Here is a 21,851-nt window from a genome sequence, read left to right as displayed (position 1 = left end):
CGGCTTTTGTTCCTGCTCGCACGTGTGCCTTCCTGCCTGGCCTTGCTATGATGATTATTGAATAAAGTTCAGGTTTTTGCACCCCCGATCGGCTCGTTTCTGGTTTACCCGGGTGGCCTCCGATGATAGGTGAGTATGACTCTGGTTGGCTGATTTGGCTGTAAGAGTGTGCGCGGTTTGGACCCGCACACTGAATAGAGCTATTAACATTTTACTGAATGATATTTTTATATCATTTGAAGTTTGCAATGACATCGTCTAACTTATGCACCTTGTTTTAACTTATGCACCTTGTTCTGGCCAGGCCTAATTCAGGACAATCTCCTGGTAATTCACATGTAACATCTGGGAAAAAGGAGATATTCACAGGTCATTCAACAGTTAGCAAAAGTAGATTATTTAGCCATAGCAGAAGGATATTCAAAAAGGACATGCAATGAAGACAGTTGATTCAACTGAGCAAAGCTCTTTTGTATGTGTCACCTATTGTTTTCTATCAGCCAAGCTTTAAAGAGTTCCAGGAACTCTGAAAAACATGGCTGTTTTGTATTCAGGTGACCAGAAAGCTATGTCAGTACTTTGAGCTTTTAGTTTTCTAAGCCAATCAAGGAATATTTTAATACTTTTAAAGTAAAAATCAACCTAATTTGCATGGGGGAATGAGTTAGGCCCATATCCCTATATTCTTCAGGGATAGTGGTTATCATAAGCAGCAAAGCATATTCCATAGGGCAAAACAAGTACCCCACACTTCAAGATTATGCGAATATAGGACCTATGCTGATTGAAGTTGCTGCTTCCTGCTTTTAATCACATTCAAACCAAAGTTAAAATTCTCTTATCATATTTAGCATTGCCAATAAAATCTACAGTTGTGGTGGAATGGAAAGATTTGGCCAATTTTTCTTATACTGAATCTAAATCTGATTCTCTATAAATTACAATGTCTATTCATTACTCTAACCTAGTCCTCTGGGGTCATACCAGGAATAATCCCTCTTCCATATGATATGACTTGAAAGTATGTCCTCTCCTTAAGTCTTCTATTCTCCAAGCTAAACATCCCTAGTTCTGATCCTCTTATGGCATGATGCTAAGTTCCACCATCCCAGTTGCTTTCCTTTGAATATATTCAGGTAATCAATATGCATGCCAAAAGATGAGGTCCAGAGCTGAAGACAATGTTCCAATATGGTCTATTTGTGGTGGAGTACAAGAGAACTGTAAACCTTCCTTGCTCTGGGTAGTGCTTTAATTATTTTTCCTGCTTGGCATGGCATAATGTTGACTCAAAGTGAACCAATAATTCACTAAATCCTAGGATCTTTTTCAAATGAATTATTATCTAGAAACATTTTTCCATATTTTGCACATGTGATGGTGGTTTTTGAACTTAATGTTTTGAACTGAATGTAAATTTATTTCCATTAGACTGATCACTGTAATGGCCAGCTATAACTCTAGAAGACCAGTGATGAAGCATGGTATCCACAGAGAGATGATGAAATAAAGGATACCCAATGAGACATATTTTTTGAACATGTCCAGTATGGAGCTGCCATTATTATTATTATTATTATTATTATTATTATCTATATTTGTACAAGTATTTTGGCCTTCTTTTTCCCCCCATTTTGTTGGGGTGCTGCAAGGGAGAGAAAATAGATGCTTTTAATTGAAAAATTAAATTAAATTTTAAAACAAATATTCCTATTACATTGTTTCTAATTACATATATTTCAATTTTGTAGACTGTTGATATCTTTTTTGGATCCTAATTCTGTCATCCCTTGTGTTAGTTATCCTTTCCGGTTTTGCATATTCTGCAAAATACAGTCAAATAACTGATAAATAGTACAGGACCAAAGACAATCCCAAAATGTTTCACTAGAGACATCCCTCCAAATCAACATTGATCCTTTAGATTTCTCCATTCAAAAAGTTCCAGATTCACATAATTTTAGTATCAACTAGCCTACATCTTTTCATTGACAAAGGCAACACAAGATACTTTGTTGGATGCTTTGGTAAAATCTAGGTATCACATGGCAATGGCATCTATAATGTCTCATAGCCCTGTACAAAAAGGACTGCCTGCCTTATTTTATACTAAATTATGCACTGTCTTATCACCTTGTCTAGGTTCTAAAGTCCTAGAGAACAGTGACACTGTTTCATTAATATTTGCATCCCTGATGGTCAAAAACATTTATTAAGCACTTACAGTGAGCTAGGGATTGTGCTATAAATAGATAAATAGATTAGATAGATAGATTGATAGACAGATAGATAGACAGATAGATAGAATGGGAATACAAAGAAAAGGAAAAAAAAGATAGCTCTTGCTCTCAAGGAGTTTGTAGTCTAATAGAGGAGAAAATATGTAAACAATTATATATAAACATATTATATACAGGGTAACTGGAAACAGGGGCAACTAGGTGGCACAGTGGATACAGCACTGGGCTGGGAATCAGGAAGACTCATCTTCCTCACTTCAAAACTGACCTCAAACACTTACTAGCTGGGTAACCCTGGGAAGGTCACTTAACCCCATTTGTCTCAGTTCCTCATCTGTAAAATGAGCTGGAAAAGGAAATGGCAAACCACTCCAATTTCTTTGCCAAGAAAACCCCAAATGAGGTCACAAAGAGTTGAACATGACTGAAATGACTGAACAAAAACAAAAACTAAATAACAGAGGAACAGCTCTAGAATTAAGGGGCATCAAGCCCCAAAGGGCTATAAAAATGTGCACACACTTTGACCAGCAATAGCACTTCTAGGGCCATATCCCAAAGAGATCATACAAATGGGAAAAGGACTCATGTACAAAAATATTTATAGCAACTCTTTTTGTGGTGGCAAAGAATTGGAAATTGAGAGGATGCCCATCAATTGAGGAATGGCTGAACAAGTTGTGGTATATGAATGTAATGGAATACTATTATGCTATAAGAAAAGATGAACAAGCAGACTTCAGAAAAACCTGGAAAGACTTGTACTGTCTGATGCTGAGTGAAGTGAGCAGAACCAGGAGAAGGTTGTACACGGTAACAGCCATGCTGCATGATGACTAATATTGATAGACTTAGCCCTTCTCAGCAATACAAGGATCTAAGACATCTCCAAAGACTTCATGATGGAAAATGCTATCCACATCCAAAGAAAGAACTATGGAATTTGAATACAGATCAAAGCATACTATTTGCTATTTTTTTCTTCTGTTGTGTTTTGTTGCCTCTTTCTGGTGGCTCATCCTATTGGTTCTAATTCTTACAGTATCATTAATGTGAAAATATGTTTAATAGGAATATATATGTATAGCCTACATCAGATTGCATGCTATCTTGGGAGGGAGGTGGGGAGGGATGTAGGGAGTGAGGGGGAGAAAAATTTAAAACTCAAAAGTTCATGGAAGTGATTGCTGATAAATCAAAATAAATTAATAAAAAAAAGAAAGGTTTCCTGTAGAAGATGGGATTAAGAAGGACTTGAAGGAAGCCAGGGAAGCCATAAGATGAAGATGAGAAGGGAGAGAATCCCAGGCATAGGAAATAGTCAGTGAAAATGCCAAAAGTTGAGAGATAGACTGTCTTGTGAGGAACAGCAAGGAGGCCCCTATCACCATGCTTTAAATATAGCAGAAACTTAAATAATATTTGTTGAATAAATAAATAAATAAATGATATCTTGGCCCATTAGTAATGTAGGAAAATCCATATGTAGACATGGGGGAAAAATCACGGTAGTTTTCCGGTGTAATTTTTTTAATGATGATATCAACTCTGCATTTCTAAGTAGTTCATTCACTCATTTAATAATCATTATTTAGAAATCTACCGTGTGCAGAACACTCTACTTTGTATGAGGGGACCTATAATTTAAGATGAGAGTAAATCACTCACATTGTTATAGTACTTTCAGGTTTACAAAAAGTTTTCCCTATGATAGCCTTATGAAGCAGGTATTAAATGTACTAAATTACATTCCCATTTTATAGAGTAAAAAAAAAACAACTAAGGTTCATGGAGAAGAAGTAATTTGCATATTCTTATACAGTTAATAAGGAATAGAATGGAACTTAAATCTAGGAGTTCTAGTTCCCAGTCAAGCACTATAGTCACCTCTCCATGCTGACTCTCTAGAGAATTAGAAATAGCATCCCAGTGTAACAGGAAAATAGGACACTAATAGTGATAAATACAACATGTCATGATAAAGTCTCTAAAGATATTCATAACAAGGTGCTACATGCGGTTGCTGGGACTACTCTGGCTGGCATAACTTTATTTTACATTGAACATAAGGTTGCAAGGGTCATGTAGAATCAAATATCGTTTTGCCACAAGAAGGCCTCATCTTTGTTTTTCATTTTCCTTATCTTTTATGAGTGTTAAAGTTTTCTTTAGATCACTAAGAAGGAGAAACATTTGACATGTAGACAAAAAAAACACTACATTTTCTATAAGAAGAACAAAAAAAAATATCATCTTGGAACAAAATTATTCAGAATTATCCCACTTGCCATTTCTGACATGGCAATGTCTCAGTGTTATGATATTTACAAAGGGATTCATTATCCAATGGGTCATTATAGTACTGAAAATGCAATTTTAGCTTAAACACTATCAAAATAAAGTCTAATAAAAAAAGAAAATATATTTTTGAGGGAAAATGTACCACATATATCAATGGCATATTGAAGACTACAGATTAAAGAGATAATGGATAAGAGCTAATATTATTGCCAAATGCTGAAATAGTATAAATAGTAAAAATAATATCAAAAGTGAGATCTAGGCTTCCATCAAAGGGAATCCAGATTTTAACTATAGAACAGTCATTTCAAGCTGTGTACTCTTTTGCATAGTGGGAAACAACAATAATATCCTCTGAATTTGGAGTCAGAGTATCAGATCAAATATTGGTTCTGTCACTTCTTAACTCATATTAACTGATAAAGTCATATATGAATGATTTCTATTAATGTAGTACTGACATAAGTAGCATAGAACCTAAAGGGCTTTTATTACAGAATCTCAGAATAAGAAGATTCTTTAGTCCAAGTAATACCTCGACCTAAGATTAGAAGACTTAGGTTCAATGCCAGATTGACTACTTGGTAGCTATGTGAGTTTGGCCAAATTACTTACCACTCTGGGACAATTTCTACATCTGTAAACTTAAGTGAGTCGAGAAAAAAATTAATTTCCCAGCCAACTCTAAATATGTTTCTATTGTTTCAATTTGATAAACTAATTTTCCATTTATTTTACATATCAAAAATAGAGAAAAGATGGGAGAATGACAGGCAAAATAGGAAAATAAATCAAATGAAGATATGTATTACTATCATAATTGAATTTCTAGTATATTGCCTCAACATTGGAAAAAATAGTCCTTTAAATTACTTAGAAAATGATATGACCTTGATTTATTGATCGAATAAAATTTATTTAGGGGTAGCTAGGTGGTGCAGTGGATAGAGTACTGGCCCTGAAGTCAGGAGGACCTGAGTGCAAATGCGGTCTCAGACCAAACACTTGACACTAGCTGTGTGACCCTGGGCAAGCCACTTAACCCCAATTGCCTAAAAAAAAAAGAAAAAGAAGAAGAAGAAGAATCCTTTTGGGGCAGCTAGATGGTACAGTGAATAGAGCACTGGCCCTGGATTCAGGAAGACCTGAGTTCAAATCTAGCCTCAGACACTTGACACGAGCTGTGTGACCCTGAGCAAGTCACATCATCTCATTGCCTCGCCAAAAAAAAAAAAAAAATTATTTAGAAGCTCAAAGGTGAAGTCATATTATGAACTGGAGCATAAGAAATGTAGAAAGCATCTAGGTGTACTGTGAGAGGCAATTTTTAAAATGAGAATGTTAATGATTAATTTGAAGGACAGAAAAACATAAATCCTTGAATTGACTTACCTAGACATCGAGTTTCTGTACCACTCCAAAGTCCATTTGCTAAGCATTCTCTGACGTGTGAGCCAACAAGAGTGTATCCTGTGTTGCAAGTAAATATGGCTGTTGCTCCATATACGGTCAGTGTTCCAATCTTATTACCATTTGGTGGAAAAGACAGACCTCCACATGAGATAACTAAAGGAAGAAAAAAAATACCCTATATGGATATACGGTCATCTTCACAATATTCTTATATGTAAATTAATTAAACTTCCTAATTTACTTTTGATTCAAGAACCAAAGATAATGAATGTCATATTTAGTCAGATCAGTGATCAATCCAGCCTAAGATTCTGAATAAAACAACAGCAATAAAGAATACTTTGTAGGAGAACAGGACTTATTTTTTTTTATAAACTGATGTATGACTACATCAAATTATAAGGAATATATTGCCTTATATTTCTGGATTCATTCAATAACCATTGTAATTCTCTACCTGCTAATGCCTCCTTGCTACTCCCCAAAATAAACATGTGTGTGTGTCTGTGTACACAAATACACATATTTGTGTACAGGGTGTCCTCAAAATCTGGGCGTAATTTTAAGGTATTAAAGTTATTAAAGTGTCAAAAACTGCACTGAAACTTTTGGGACATCCTGTATATTTTATATTTATTTATCTGTATACATATAATTTCCCTCCAGAAAAATGTAAACTTCTAGAAAGCAAGGACTTCATTTTTATTTTGAAACCCGTGTTCCTAATAGAGTATTTTTCATATTCTAGAGTAGACATTTAACTAATGTTTCTTAAAATCATTAATAATCCATATGTTTACCTACACTTTTTTTAAATGCATGCGCATACACCTTTTATAGCTTTCCTTTTTGTGTCACATATTACAGGTAACAAAATCATTCTCACAGCTGTTATATAATTTGAACTCCCACAACAGTCCTAAGAATTAGGCAGGGCATGTATTATCCCTATTTTGTAGATGAACTGAAGTCCTTACTGATTTGCCAATGTTCATATGGCTATTATATGGGAAAAGAACCTAGGTTAGTTGAATTCTAAATTAGTTGAATTCTAGAATTTTTTCTACCTTTAATTTTTTTTAAATTCAACATAGGCCACTTTTTAGGCTGAGTTTCATAAATTTACTGTCTACTGTATGAATTAGTACCTTCTTTAATTTATCGTAAGCTTTGACAAATTCTCTCTCATTCTAGAACACTGGGATTAGGTAAACAAGCCTGGGCCTAGTCTTCTTTGTTATTTTATAAAAGCTGATTAGCCTGTGTTTCAAGATAGAACAGATATAACTTTCTTTTTTTTTTTTAAGTTTCTCATATTCTGGCTTTGGTGTACCATCAAGTAGAAATGTTTCTTTTCCAAAGAAGCAAAAAGACATAGCAGAAATCTTTCTCAGCATCCAGGCCCAGGTAATACAAGTTAATGGAATTTATTATATTTAAGTCATGGAGTAGAAATATGAAAAAATAAAATCAATCTATCAACAATTAATAAAGAAACATTTGCTTGGTTATGACCAAGTTTTATCAATGGCTCTCTAGAATAAATGCATGAAATGGTCCTTGACTTTAAGAAAAATGAATCATCTAATTGGAAAAAAAAATTTAAAAAAATTTAAATAGTGAAAGACACAATAAAAATAGTGAATTATAGAAGATATTATATAACTAAATGCTGAACTGCGTCTGAGAAGGAGGCAGTCCAGGAAGGCTTTAAACAATGGGCAAACTCAACCTGAACATTGAAAAGAGGTAGAATTCAGGTAGGTGAATAGGTAAGAAGTAATTCTAGATTGAGTAGAAAGTAAGGTCAGAAGCAGAAAGAACAGAAATGTACACAACAATGAATCATTGAAGAAAGGTTGTATGTTTGGGAAATGAGAAATAAGATTAGATAGATCAATTCAAAAAATTTAAGTAAAATTTTAGCTAAAATGTTATATCAATGCATCTAAAAATCTTTTACTATGGTCAAGTTGTATGTATTCCAAGAATACAAGAATGTCTCATTATTAGGAAAATAATGAATATGATCACTTTAAAAAAACACTCATGATCCAAGATTATTTTAATCAATACAGAAAAGTATTTCAACACAGTACATCAGTCATCTGTGTAATAAAACTGTAATGTAGAAGTTTTGAGATTTTTTTAATATGAGAAATAGTATCATTCTCAAACCAAAAGCTAATATTATATTCAGTGGGGAAACAATAGAAGCTTTCTTAATAAATACAGGAAGAAATCAAGGATGACTCCTTTCTTTGCTAAATTCTGACATAGTTCTAGATATACTAGTGACAGAGAAGACAAAAGGAACAAATTAAAATCATAAGTACAGGAAAAAAGAGGACAAAATTATTCCTCTTTGCTGAAAATATGATGCTTAACTAGGAAAGTAACTAAGAAATTAGCAAAGAAACTAATTGAGACATGAAGTTCAGTAAAATTGCCATGCATAAAAACTCTCACAAAGTTAATACTATATATAAAAATATATACTACATAAATATATTTGTATATGTACTATAAAATATATGAGACAATAACAGAAAGAGAAATCCCATTCAAAAGAACTTCCAGATAAATTTAAAAAAAAAATTGAGTCAGTCTATAAAATATACTCCATACTCATATAGATATAGTTATAAAATATCCCTTAAAGAAACACATTTTAATAGCTGGAGGAATATTCAGAACTGATTGTTGGGTTTTGACAGTTTAATAAAAATTATAATGCCACCAAAGTTATATTATAGATTTAGTGCTATATCAATCAGTCTAGCATAAAAGTACTTTATAGAACTATACAAAATAATAATGTTCATTTTGATAAACTAAAGACTTTAAACATCAAAGGAAACAGTTTTTAAAATGTAAGAATAAAGAATACATAACACTTTCAGACCTCAAAATATATTATGAATCAGTAAACATCAAAACTCTTTGATGCTAATTAAAACAATAAAAGGTAGATCATTTTACAAGAATCAGAAATATTGAACTCAGTAACCAAATGTTAGATAAACACGAAAATTAAAAAAATAGTAAAGAATTTTCTTTTTTACAAGAATTGCTGGCAAAACTACAATAAAAATATGGCAGAAATTAGATTTAGACTATCACAGTATTAGAGTAGTTGGAGGAAAAAAATTATATGTATGTATAGATAGATAGATAGATAGATAGATAGATAGATAGATAGATAGATAGATAGATAGAGGGCACAGGGTGAGTTGAAGATGAATGGGTGATATCTGGAGAATAAAATTAAGGGGTGAGAGAGGATTATACTGGGAGAAGAAGAAAGGGAGAGGTGGAATGAGGTAAATTATCTCACATAAAACAGATAAGAAAAGGCTTTTACAGTGGAGGAGAAAGAGTAGAAGGTGAGAGGGAATGAGTGAATCTTATTCTCATCAGATTTGGCTTAAGGAGAGAATAACATGCACACTCAATTGGGTATGGAAATCTATTTTACCCTACAGGAAAACAGGGGAGGAAGAGGATAAGAGAGCTGGGGGAGGGGGGGATGATAGCAGGGAGGGCAGATTGGAAGAGGGAGTAATCAGAAGGAAACACTTCTAAGGTGGGACAGGGTCAAAAGAGAGAAAAGAATAAATGGGGGGTGGGATAGGATTAAGGGAAATATACTTAGTTTTTCACAACATGACTACTATGGAAGTGTTTTGCATGACTACACGTGTATAACCTGTATCGAGTTGCTTGCCTTCTCAATGAAGGTGGGTGGGGAGGGAGAAAGGGAGAAAATTTGGAACCCAAAGTTTTAAAATCAAAAGTAAAAAAAAAATTGTTTTCACATGCAACTGGGAAATAAGATATTCAGGAAATGGGGTATAGAAATCTGTCCTGCCCTACAGGAAAATTGAAGGGGGAGGGGATAAGAGAAGGGAGGGGAGAGATAGAAGGGAGGGCAGATTAGGGGAAGGGGTATTCAGAATGCATGCTATCTTGGGGTGGGGGGAGGGACGAGATGGGGAGAAAATTTGGAACTCAAAATCTTGTGGAAGTAAATGTTGAAAACTAAAATTAAATAAATTAATTTTAAAAAAATGTAAGACAGACACATGACCTGATTAATAAACAAACAAAAAATACACAAAAAAAATAATCAAAGAAAATTATATTTCTCCCTCAGCTGTAGGCAGGGTTTGGGTTAATGGAGGTGAATTCTTAGCTACCCAAGAACTAGAGATTATTTCAAATACCAAAAAAGTAAATTTTATTACCTGTAATCTAAAGATTTTTATATGAACAGAATTAATGCAATCCTCCCTTGATCTGCAATTTGGGAGCAGATAGTGTACAAAAAAGGCTGCCAGTTAATATCTGTCCCTGTATCACTGCCCTTGTGTGGGTTTGGGGGTACCCCAGTATGAGTTTAAGACATCTTCTTGCCCAGGTACACTACCTTTCCCTCAGTACTACAGTGTTCCCTATAGTATCATGTTCCTGGCCACCCTCAGTGTCTCCAGACCATGCTCTCTGTCTCTCCATGCTGAGCTTGACCATTAAGGGGATTCACCGTGACTTTTTCAAGATTTCACCATCAGTGCTTATATTGGTGTATAGCTTTCTTTGCTTTATCATTTGCCAGTGTACATATTAGAAAGATAATTGTCTCATAAAAAGGAGTTTGATTAAGGGCTTTATTTCTCAATTATTTGAGAATAATTTGTATAATATTTTTGTTGTTCAGTTGTTTTCAGTCATATCCAACTCTTTGTGACCCAATTTGGGGTTTTCTAGGCAAAGATACTAAAGTGGTTTGACATTTCCTATTCCAGTTTATTTTTTACAAATGAGGAACCGAGGAAAATAGCGTTGAATGATTTGCCCAGGGTCACATAGCTAGTAAATGTCTGAGGCCAGAATTGAAGTCACAGAGATGAGTCTTCCTGACTTCAGGCCTAGAACTCTATCCATTGTGCCACCTAGATGCCCCTTGTATAATATAGGCTTTTAAATTTTTAAAAGTTTGACAACATTCTCCTACAAATCCATGCAGACAGGTCACTCTCCCCTGCTACCTCTTGTAATTCCTTTATAGGCAATTCAATTTCTCTTTCTGATATGATATTATATATTATCTTTATTTGTTGCTTAGTTAATTTAAGTATTTTACACTTTTTGTAGCCAATCTTCAGAATTCTCAGGTTTATTATAATATAGCAATGTATATTATGTTGTAATACATTTATTTCCTCAGAGTTTGTTGTAAATTCACATTGTATATTTTTATTTGATAATTTTATTCTCTTCCCACTTCTTTTTAACCAGTTTGGAGAGATGTGTATCAATATTTATTAATACATTTTACTCTATCAGTGTTGTTGCCCTTTTTGTATTCACACATATATTCCTTAACTTTCAAAATTCTCCTTTTTTTTGTTTATTGTAGGTTTGTTGGTTTGTTGGCTTTTAAATTTTAAAATTGAACATTCAGTTAATCTTATTTCTACTTTATTAATGTATAAATAAATATATTCCTAATATCATGTATATATAGATATAGATATAGATATATGCCTTTCAACTGCTTTAGCTGCATCCCAGACATTTTGTTATTTTGTCTTATCACAATTATTAACTGTTTCAAAGATATGTTTCTTGATTCCCTTGCAATTTAGTATGTAATTATCAAATCTCCATTTAGGTCTGTGTTTTTTTTCTATCTTCCCTAAGTTGAATGCTATTGTAATTGTATTATTGAGTGAAAAATATTGCTATTTTCTCTCTCTTTTATTTACTTACAATTTTTCTTTTCTCTCATACAGGGTCTTTTTTAAATGATGGTAATATTGTGGTAGAAAAGGAGGAAGAGGGTACTAAGAGTTACAAAGGTATTGGACAATTTATGAGCATTAACTTAACAATTTATATTCTTAATGTAACATTCTTGTCTTATGGCCAGCAAATACAGATAGATAGTACTAAAATAACTGAATAGTATCAATCTTGATATTCTCAGTATAAACAAAATCAAAAGGAAGAAAAAAGCTGCAGCTAAGAATAAACATCACTACCACATTCTCCTTAGAGAGGTAAATAAATGAGTTCATGGGATGAGTTTTATCATGTAATTCAAAGCATAAAGAAATATCATTTCATGGGACATTTGACTCATGATAAGTATTTGCAAAAAGACCACTATGAAAATATTTGCAACTTGTGCACCAAAATCTGTGGCAGCAGATGAAGAAATGGAGAGGTTCTAAAGAGGATTTAAAATGACCCTTCAAAATTAATCAAGATAAGATTTCAGTGCTGTGTAACTTCAAAATAAAGATGTGACTAGGTGATAGAACTGAGAAATGTTAGAAAATATCAATCACATTTTTTTAAATGAAAGGTGAAAGACTTACAGAAGCCTAATATATAGATATCATGATTAATTTTTCAAGAATATAAACAGGGTGAAATGTAGAAAATGAGCATCAAATAATGTCATACACATAAAAAATGATTATATCTTAACATACAGGACACGATGAGTCAATGAATCAGCTGCCTGTGTGAAATCAGAGCACTGACCTGTTAGACAAAAGATCAAAATTAGACCAAGGTAAAAGAAAGAAGGAAGATGAGAAAAAAAATTATGATGTAATTAGAACAATTCTATCCCAGGTTAGTGAAACAAATTAGTGATGGAAAATTACATATGGATGGATGGAAGGACATAGAAGGTAATTATTTAATGTAGATGTTTACCTCATATAAATTAATTGTCACAAAGAGGCCTAAAGATCCTAAAACTTGTCTTTGTAAATACTTGACTTACTCATCAGGTAGGGAGATTTGGGATATCTCAGCCAAGAATAACAACAGTTTAAAGTGCAAACTCATTTGTAAAACATTTTAGAGAAGGATTCAATACCTCACCAAAAAGAAATAAGCAGCAGAGGGCAAAACCAATTTAAAGAAAACTGAGTTGGCTCAGCTAAATGAAGTCATCTAAAGAATACTAAAGGACAAAAATAGGAGGATAATAAACAAAAGAAAATGGAAATGATCTGCAAAGATTTTTATACCAATTTTTTTCAATGTGACTGATAGTGTATACATTACAGTAGGATCCTTAACTAATTATAATTCCCCATGTTATTATAGAAGAAGTAGAAATGGCACTAAAGAGATCAATAGCTAAAAATATAACTTGGGACATATAGAGTGGAAGAAATGAATTCATAAGATATCTCAAGAAGGAGATTTGAAAGGTATAAGGAAAAAATTGGACCTTTTCAATACCGAAAAGTGTGACTGAATGAATATCAACAATTATGTTATGCCTATATGACTATTGTCAACATTATGACATGCAATTAGATGGATGACCTTTAGAACTTTGACATCCATATGCATATAGTTTGTAATTGTACACAGACAATTGCATGACTGCATATGTATTGTCTATGTCAAATTGCTTACCTTCTCAACGGGGAGGGATGGGAGGGGAGGGAAGGAGGGAGAGAAATTGGAACTCAAAATTTGAATAAAAAAGAATGTCAAAATTGTTTTTACATGTAATTGGGGGAAAATAAAATATTAAATTTAAAGAAAAAAATTATATGCAAACATGCACACACACACACACGCACAAACACACACATCTTGTGCAGACAATGCCAATGGACAATGAGTAGGGCTAAGAATTAAATCAGAAGAGAAGAGGTGTATGGGAACACAAAGCCTTTGGAAAACTGCAAAGTTAATGGCCTTATAACCTACCAGAAATAAATAGCTATCATTTTATTGCCAGTATTCTACCAAAATTGTTGTATGGCTAGGAGGCATCAAACTATTTTTGTTGAAGAATTTTTAAAATGACCTTTCAACTAGAAAGCAACAAAGAGGTACATGGAATCTTCACCATGGCTTCAAAATGCATCAAATAAGGAACTACAAATAAGAAATTGACTCCAAGATTTCAAGCCTGAGTGTTTAAGAAGACTGTCACAGCATTGATATATACACAGAGGTCAGGAGGCAAGGGTCTGAGATTGGTTAGTATGGAGGACTACATAGTATAATTTTATGGGTCTCTGACTTTCTTTTGCTATATGCTTTAAATGGACTAACCTGTAGAGAATATGGATAGGAATTTGTCAGGAGATCACTGGCTACTCAAATAAATGCCACAGCCAACTTAGGAAATAGGCCATACTTATTATCACAGTCAAAACTACTGAACAACTAACCCGAAGTAGAGGCTTCAGAAAGTTATCTTGTATTAAATGCAGATTAACTCACAAAGTCTGTCCCCCTATCATTTTATTCCTACTTAAGTAGGTAACTGACCTTCTCTGAAACTTTTCCAGGTCTATCATATCTTTCTTGATATTTGGCAAACAGGAATATAGTCTTCAAGGTACTCTTACATTATGATTTACTACAAACTTCAGTGATCACATGGTTTTGGTACAGTTACAATAATATGGAAAAGATGAGGATGTAAAATCAAAAAGGAAGTATGTTTTCAGAGTATCTAGAGGTAGTTGGCATAGGAGAATCATTTAGCCGAATGCTGAAAGGGGGATATTTTAAAAAAATCCTCCCCAGTTGTTGTTCTCATTAACATTTTAATTAGCCACATATAACATTTTAATGTGCAATTATATAGGTCTGAGGTCCAGTGCAAAATATAAATCCTCAATTATACTTTTATGAATGTCATACAAAATGTAGCAGTTTGTACATTTCCTGTTGAATAAAACAAATTTGGGAATTTTGTGTCACTTTCTGTAGACACTAATCATTTCACTTTGATCCTTGAGAGTCAAGTCAAAGTACAACTCAACAGGCATTAGTCATTTGATGATAATGTTTGATGATGATAAAGATGAAAATGTGGCAATGATGGTGATTATGATGCTGCTGAAGATGATGATGACAATGATGATGTTAATGACTGATAAATTATTCTAACAGAAATATACTCCATCACATTAAAGAAGAAGTTTATTCTATTTTTTGGAAATTTTAGGATATTTAGCCAATCTAGATGATTTAAGCAATAGCATTTTAAAATTTCTAAGTTAAATCTAAAATACTTATGTAAATTGTTCTCCTTTCACCAGAAAATCATGTAATACCATGGTTGACTTCAGTTAAATAGATAAAGTAAAATAAAAGTTTTCTTTAGGAGACTGGGTTCCCCATATTCACAAATTTGGTTCTGGAAGACCCAAAGGCCTTCATTCCATCAAGTCTAGCAGAGAAGCTGATCACAATTGATCAGACATAAACCCTGTGCTTTGGTATCTCCTGGGGACACTGAACTGTTACTATACTCTATTTTGTATATACTAGTGATAATGTAATGCTTACCAAAACCAAATGTCAATGAATTTAAATAGAATCTAGATTTATGCAATTTATTATGAACTTTTCATTAAGTCTTTTCTCAAGCATAACATGAACTTCACCTTGAACTATGATTTTTTATTTTTTTGGCACAATTGTAGGTTGTATTTAAGATAATTGGATCCTGTTTTGAAACTTGGGTACTAGGGTAAATTGTGTTAAATGACAATAGAGAAAGATTAGAATGAAACTGTTACATTTTTTTTCTTTCCCTTAGATGTGTCTGCATACCTTTAGTGATATTCTGACAATAGGCTCATTATATTTTTGCATCTTTTTCCCCTTTCTGATGGATAAAAATATCCCAGTAACAATTATTTTCAAGTAGTCTTCTAATGATGTAAATAAAGTTTGCTGGCTTGTGAAAATGTACTGTTTTATCAAATTTTTCAGCAGCTGAATAATGATATTATAGACTCAGGAATGTATGTGTGTGTTCCGGTAACACAACTAACTAGAGCATGACAATCACAGGACTGATTTGGAAATGCCTATATAATTGAAAAGGACATCTAAGAATAATAATTTTGTTTAAAAAAATGAAACAGGAATCTTTTTTCTCTCTCCATAGTTTTGCAGGTTATACTGATTCGCTTTCTTCCTCTCCTAATCCAAATGAATTCAATACTCATGCATGATCTCTGTCTGTAAGTAGCTCCCAATTACCTTTCTGTTAAGATTGCTTTTCTAGGCTTTTACAAATTTTTGTTTACGTACTGTCCCAAGGGGGAATCTAATTTCCTTAAATGCAGTATCTTCTGAGTTGCTTACAACCCAGAATTATATTATATGGGGGAAGCAGAAGGTTGTGTGTGCTTATTTCTTATTTTCCTGAATTCCACAACACTCAAGGTTGTTTTCTCTATTTTTAGAAATCATACTGTGACTCACATTCTCCCTCAGGACTATAAAGTTAGAACTTTAAGACAGGAAGCTAGGTATTATTTTAGGCTAAAACAGAGATTTCTACTACCATAGATCATATCTGTGTATGGTATTATGCTATCATAGATTTAGAGCTAGAAAGACCCTTAAAGGACATCTGTGCCAATCCCCTCTTTTATAAATGAGGAAACTGAAGTCCATCAAGATTGTGTCTTGCTATTTATGATTCCAGAGGACTGATGATGAAACATACTATCCATTAAAGCGAAGTGACAGATTTAGAGTGCAGAATGAGACATATATTTTTCATATTCAGTCAATGAGGGAATTCGTTTTGCTTGACTAAGCATATTTGTTATAAGAATTTTTCTTTTTCTTTATTTTTAATTTCAGTGGGGCATAAGGAGAGAAATATGTACGTGTGTGAATGTGTGTGTACATATATTATATATTATGTATGTGTGTATATGTATATACTATATATATGTATATATGTGTGTATATATATATGAGAAAGAGAAAACTGAGGCATGCTACAGACCTGAAATGTTACGTGTACTTTCAGATAAGGTCATTGTATTAATATCTATTTTATTTTAAATGGATCTCTTACAAAATGGGAGTAATTTGTAAATATCTTAATGTAAAACAAAACATATCCATCATAAAACATTTAAAAAATTAAAAGATTAAATGTCTTCCCTAAGATCACAGAGGTATTAAGTGGCAAAGCTAGGATAGAATTTAGGTCCATCATCCTGTGCAATCTTTCCACTGATCATCTTCTTAATCCAGGCATGTGTGTTGTTGATGTTGCTGTTGTTTAAAATAAGCATTTATTAATACTTATAATGTGTTAGGTGCTGTTCTAAGTCCTGAAAATGCAAAAACAAGACTGAATAAGTCCCTGCCTTGAATTATACTGAAGACAAACAATAAGGATATGGATAAATAACCGCAAAATAAATTTAAAGCAATTTAAGAGACACTAATGAGTATGAAAATCATGAACAACCTCTAGTAGGAGATAATACTTGAGCTAGTGGAGGAAGCTAGTGATTCCAATGGCAGGGAGGGAGAGAAAAGCAAGTAAGTCAATTTGGCTAAATATAGAGGGAATTTAAAAAACATGATATATAATCAGAAGAAAAATTGAAAGAAATGGAAAATCTGGGAAGATTAGTTAGAAATATATTGTAAAATACATTAAATACAAAATGACAATTTTTGTTGTTCAATCATTTTAGTCATGTCCAACTCTTCATGACCTCATTTTGAGATTTTCTTGGCAAAGATACTGGAGTGGATTGCCATTTTCTACTCCAGTTCATTTTATAGATGAGGAAATTAGGACAAACAGAGTGAAGTGGCATGCTCCAGGGTCACACAGGCAGTAAGTGTCTGAGGTCAGATATGAACTCATGAAGATGAGTCTTCCTGATTTTAAGCCCAGTGCTCTCTACTGCACCACCTGGCTGCCACAAAATTTAAAAGTTTATACTTTTTTCCTAGAGGGATTAGAGAACAACTTGAACTTCTTTAGGAGGCAAATGATTTAGTCAGTATATGCTTTAGAAATATAAATGTAATAGTTATGTAGAATTTGGATTAGAGAGGGGAGATATTTGAAACAATAAAAGAAATAGAAGGCTACTGCAATAATCGAAGTGAGAGATGATAAGGTACTAACATGGGTTAGTGGTTGTGTATTAGACAGAAGGAAACAGATGTTATAGTCCATGGAGGTAGAATTAACAATACATGACAACTTACTGGACAAAGGTGAAAGAGAGAATGAAAAGTTAAGGATGATTCCATGGCTGTGAAATGTGGTTACTAGAAGAATGGTAGCACTCTTGACTTTTGTCAACTATAGTCACCAAGGAAATTAGCAGGGGAGAGTGTTCAAGGAGGAAAGATAATATATGTGTCTAGAGAGTTGGAGAGAGGAAGAGGAAGACACAGAGGGTATGGGGAAGAGATGAAGAGAGAGAAGGGGGAGGACAGAAAAAAGAAATAAAATGAGGAAGAGGAAAAGAAGAAGGTACAGGAGAGGTAGGGAGAAAGGAGAAGGGCATCAAAGATCAATTTTAATATTGAACAATTTGGCATAGGGCTTGCCTAGGCAATGACCCTTCTTTAAGGAGAATATAAACTTAGAGATCCTATTAAATAGAAAACTCTATTAACTTATGAGAAGACCAGGATTTAGTCAGTGTTCCTCCAAACTGTGCATAGGGTGCAAATCACATTATGCTTACTAATCAACTTCTTCACTCACACTGTACATATTCCAGAATTACAGTTATAATAATTATTATACTGGATATGTGAATCCACTGGTATAGGGAACTACCAGTGAAGGAACCCCCTCTACCCTCTACCAATTAGTCTATGCTTTTCAAGTTATAGTCTTCAAGTGTTTAGTAGAGCACTGAGAAGTAAAGTCAACATTTAGTAAGCTCCTACTATGTGCCAGACACTGTGCTAAGCACTAGGGATACAAAGGAAGGCAAAAAAAATTTCTTCTCCCAAGGAGATTACAGTCTAACCAGGAAAATAATATGAAAACAACTATATGCAATAAAGATATACTGAAGAAAAGTTGAAAGTAATCTCAGAGGGAAGACATTAAGATTAAGGAAGACTGTGAACAACTTCTTCCTTGAGATGAGACTTTAACTGAGACTTGTAGAAAGTCAGGGAAGCCAGGAGGTAGAAATGGGGAGGAAGAGATTTCCAGGCATGGTAACAGCCAGTGAAAATGCACAAATTCAGAAAATGGAATGTCTTGTGTGAGTAACAGTAAGGAATCCAGCGTCTAGATCCCAGAAGAGAATAAGTGGAAGAATATAAGGTTTAAAATGACTGCAAAGGTAGTAAGGGGTCAAGTTATGAAAGGCTTTAAAAGCCAAACAGACTATTTTCTATTTGATCCTAGAGGCAATAGAGAGACATTGGAGTTTAATGAATAAGGTGTTGTCATAGTTAGAACTGTAATTTAGGAAGATCAATTTGACAGCTGAGTGGAGGACACACTCTACTGGGAAGAGATTTGAAGCAGGAAGACCAAACAATAGACTCTTGTAATAGTCTAGACATGGGGTGATGAAGGCCTGCACCAGTACAGTGGAAGTATTAGAAGACAGAATTATGTATATACAAGGTAGAAATGAAAAGATTTAGCAATTGTTTGGACAAGGGTGAGGTGATAGTCAGGAATTGAGGATGGCAACTAGCTTGCAAGCCTAAGCAAATCATTTAACTCCTCAGTGTTCCAGTCAACTCTTCAAGTCATTGGAAAAAACTAAAACAAAAGCAAAAACAATTCTCATAAAGTATAACTTTGTAAACTGTTTGACTTGGTACCATCATTGCAACTGACACAAGAAGTCAGTTGCAATCCTGAGGACGTATGCATGAGTTCTGTTATTCTGTTTCAGTTGATACATATGATTGTCACCTTGAAACATGGCTTAAAACACAGCTTCTTATGGTATTTATTGCTGCTCACTGATTTCAGTTGTATCTGACTCTTTGTGATCCCATTTGTAGTTTTCTTGGCAAAGATACTAGAGAGGTCTGCCATTTCCTTTTCTAGCTCATTTTACAGGAAAGGAATTGAGACAAACAGGATTAAGTGACTTGCCCAGGGTCATACAGCTAGCAAGTGTCTGAGGCTGGATTTGAATTCAATGCTTCCTGACTCCGAGACTGGTGGTCTAGCCATTGCAAAACCTAGCTTCCCTCCCCCTTATCTTATTAGTGGAAATTGCACCTATGGTGAAGGTATACCTACCCTCTTGGTCCCAATTAGTTTCTATTCTGGTTTTAATTCTGAAGTTCTGGCATGAGGCAATTGCATCAGAAAAAAACAGTGTAGGGTCTGAGGAGTACTGGGCTAGTTGCATTGGTCCAGCTTCCTCTTTAACTCTTAATAGGATTTTCCTGAGTAACCTGAGCCTTATAATAATCACAGCTTCTGAATGAGGAATGGAGCAGAAGGTGAGAAAAAGGAAAAATATTTTACCTCTAATGTCCTCCTATACCTCTTTCTATTAGGCAAATGTCTACATTTGACAAGTAAGAAGTCTACCTCTCTCTCTCTCTCTCTCTCTCTCTCTCTCTCTCTCTCTCTCTCTCTCTCTCTCTCTCTCTCTCTCTCTCTCTCTCTCTCTCTCTCTCTCTCCACCTCCTCCACACACCAGCATATATTCACACATATATCCAGAGTACTTTAAGAATCAACAGCTCTGAACCTTTGGCTTTGTACTTTGCAATATGCCAACTATATTTTAAATGTTTGCTGTATGCCAAGTAACAGCCTAACTGATGTTTTTATAGAAGATATGATTTGCTGTGAGTAATGTAATGATATTTTCATAACACATGTATATCTATAAATCATACTTAGTTTACTACTACTATTTCTGAGACAGTCATTGGTTGAGCTTCTAATTTTGTATGTAAGAACATAATCTTCCTTTTCAAGAATTTGTTATTAGAGATGACAATATCTTCTGCATAAATATTATCTCCATAGATTATAATTGGTTCTAAATGAGTCAATATATGTCATAAAGTTTATCAACAACATAATTGTTAGACATGAGTGAATTATATACTTGTTTGATGCTTCATTGAAAGCTTTTCATTATTGCATTAATCTATTGTATTCTTTGAGATTCCGAAAATGCTTATTAACAAAGAGAAAAAAATCATTAGAACTAATTTGTAATCTAATTGGACAAAACTATCATTCAAATAGTAGATGTATGTGTTGTCTAAGCATCTGAAGACATATCAACATAAGTAACATTGTGTATGAGTTAGAGTAATGATGTTAAAAGAATTAGATTTCTTTTCCATTTACAGTAATAAGATGGTAAAGTAGCCAATTGCTTTTAAAACAAGTGTATTTTTACTTTCAGTAACAAGCCCTAAAATATATACTAGCAAGCATAGTTAATATGGGAAACCAGCTTGTTACTTACCCTTACAACTTGGCCTTTCATCTCCTACACTCCATGTTCCATTAGCTTGGCACTGTATGAGTCTTTGACCATCTAAATAATAACCAGGGCTGCAACTCAGTACGACTTGAGCTCCATACTCATTCACTGACCCAGAGACCAGTCTCCAGATAACATGCTCTGAAAGTTGGGTCTCAATATTAGGGCAAGTCACCGCTAGGAAGGAAAGAAAGAAGAAAATTTGAGTATTCATACTTTTTCTGAGGAAATCACTTCAGGGAAAAGTAATCATGGTTCAATCTTAAGGGTTCCTGTTCAATAAAACTGAAAATGCTAGGAATAGTTTTAACAAAATCCACACTATTTCAGATTTTAACAGATTTTCCATGAAGCTTAAGCATATTTAAGGCAGTAGGCAAAAGTTTATAATAAATGTTAGAACATGCACATTAGAGAATCACAAAATTTCAGAGCTGAAAGAGAGCCAAGAAAAAATCATGCCCAATGCTCTCATTTTACAGATGAGTACACTGAAGTGCAAAGATGAATCACATGGTTAGCTAGTTCTATAGTCAGGAAGAGAACTCAGATTTCCTAACTTGAGTGCTTTTTATGCTGAGTGGTCATATTTTAAAATGAACACTCTGTAGGAACAGAC

At 33.8% G+C, this 21,851-nt stretch overlaps 1 protein-coding gene across 1 annotated transcript in view; it reads right to left on the bottom strand.

Annotated features, from left to right (window-relative positions):
* Nucleotides 1–21,851, bottom strand: part of CSMD1 (CUB and Sushi multiple domains 1) — a 2,488,924-nt gene that overhangs the window by 121,229 nt on the left and 2,345,844 nt on the right. Inside the window, exons 51-52 of the mRNA XM_027840340.1 lie at nt 21,215–21,409; nt 5,934–6,107 (exon numbers count right to left, since the gene is read on the bottom strand). Of these exons, the coding sequence (XP_027696141.1) occupies nt 5,934–6,107; nt 21,215–21,409 (369 nt within the window). The remainder of the gene's footprint in view (nt 1–5,933; nt 6,108–21,214; nt 21,410–21,851) is intronic.

This window comes from Vombatus ursinus, unplaced genomic scaffold (assembly GCF_900497805.2).
Source record: "Vombatus ursinus unplaced genomic scaffold, bare-nosed wombat genome assembly UNPS02014841.1, whole genome shotgun sequence".
Taxonomy (NCBI): Eukaryota; Metazoa; Chordata; class Mammalia; order Diprotodontia; family Vombatidae; genus Vombatus; species Vombatus ursinus.
This window is presented reverse-complemented; position numbering and strand designations above follow the sequence as displayed.